The 1,471-nt window shown below is 50.7% G+C and overlaps 1 protein-coding gene across 1 annotated transcript; it reads right to left on the bottom strand.

The window, feature by feature from the left end:
* Positions 1 to 479: 479 nt before the first annotated feature.
* PPTG_24401 (hypothetical protein) lies at positions 480 to 804 on the bottom strand (the record flags this gene model as incomplete). Its single annotated transcript, XM_008916935.1, has 2 exons — positions 480 to 591; positions 782 to 804. 2 exons carry the CDS (start codon positions 802 to 804, stop codon positions 480 to 482), a joined length of 135 nt encoding a protein of 44 aa, XP_008915183.1.
* Between the last annotated feature and the right edge of the window lie 667 nt (positions 805 to 1,471).

Consider the following 1,471-nt stretch of genomic DNA (forward strand, 5'->3'; position numbering starts at 1 on the left):
CCGTGTAGTAGACGTCGCCTTGGCTAGTGGGCCATGTTCCGTCAGGGACAGAAGCAGCCGAAACGGTGGTCACAGTGAAGGCGGCAAACGTTACAATGACGGTGAAAGTCCTGACCATAATGCTCAACGTGTTAGTCGAATTTGGTTGACGGTGTTTTCTGGGCGATGCAATTCCGAAAGTGAGGAACTGGTTTGACCTAACTGACGCGCGCTGGACTTGATCGTGGTTTGATGCCCGGTCAGGGAAAGGAAGATGCAAGACGAAAGAGTGCCATGATCGGGTGAGATTGAGGTAGCGTATGTACACCTAGCTCAACGCAACAGCGCGCCACAAAGAAAACTCTTGAATCGGCGTCTCCCACCCAGCCCTTCTTCGGGAAGCGAACGACAATAAAACTGCATAGACCGGGTCACCGTCATCGATTACTGAAATAACAGTAACATAGCGGAGCCCGTTCTAAGACTGGCGAAACACAGCTTCATCGAATGCGCATGCAGTTAATATTGTAGACACCTCGGCGTACATTGGTCACTGTCCTGATCGCGAGGTTTAATTTCTGCGCTAGGTTGTGCGCTTCGACGACGTCTCGCCTAAATAATTTGCTCGGATAGGAATTAATCGTCTCTGGGTCGATCGAGTAAGCGTTAATCCACGTGGTGATCGAAGTTGTGCCAGCATTCCGCCCATATCCTCGACGGCAATCACGAACAACCACCTTGTGGATCTTCAAGCCGGTTTGACTAACAGACGCCGCAGCAGAACGCTTGAACGGGGACTCACGAAAAACAGGTCTGTCCGCTCATGGTGACTAAGATAGGAAGTGCATTCGTCAGCGCCATGCGCGAACGCTGACGCTGTTTCGATGGGGATCGTTTTAGCAATGACTTGTGCCTCATGGGCTGTCTTCGTTCGTGCTGCAATGACAGTGGTGTCCTCTACAGAGTGCAACGGCGTGGGCGGTGTTTTTCGGTGGCTACCATCCATCAGACGATCCTACTGAAGTTCGATATGATAACATTGTTTTCAGAACAACACATGAAGCTAACAAATACGGTTGCATTTCTCCTAAAAAACCAAACGGAACGCGCTGTTCCTTGTCCTTCATTATATGCCACTCAACTTGAACTCATATACAAATATGTAATCGCTTCGAATGTCCCCCACTTAGTCGTCGTTGTCGGAACTCTTCTTGTCATCGTCGTCGTCATGGCTGCCCGTCTTGGATTTGGAGCTAGTTGATGGTGCGCTCGTTTCCGTGGAATCGGTGCTCTCCTGTGTGGTGCCGTTGTACGAGCTGGTTGACATCTCCTGGGTCGATGACGCACTTGAGAGAGTAGTGGTAGATGTTGACGTTGGGGTTGTTGAGTTCGTTGAGGTGCTCGTTGCCGTTGATACGTCCTCGTTCACGTGGATGTCGCTCTCCAAGTACTGACACAGCGAGTCCTTGATACCATCGCCCAGTTCTGTGGG

Source organism: Phytophthora parasitica (genome assembly GCF_000247585.1).
Source record: "Phytophthora parasitica INRA-310 unplaced genomic scaffold supercont2.91, whole genome shotgun sequence".
Classification (NCBI taxonomy): Eukaryota; Oomycota; class Peronosporomycetes; order Peronosporales; family Peronosporaceae; genus Phytophthora; species Phytophthora nicotianae.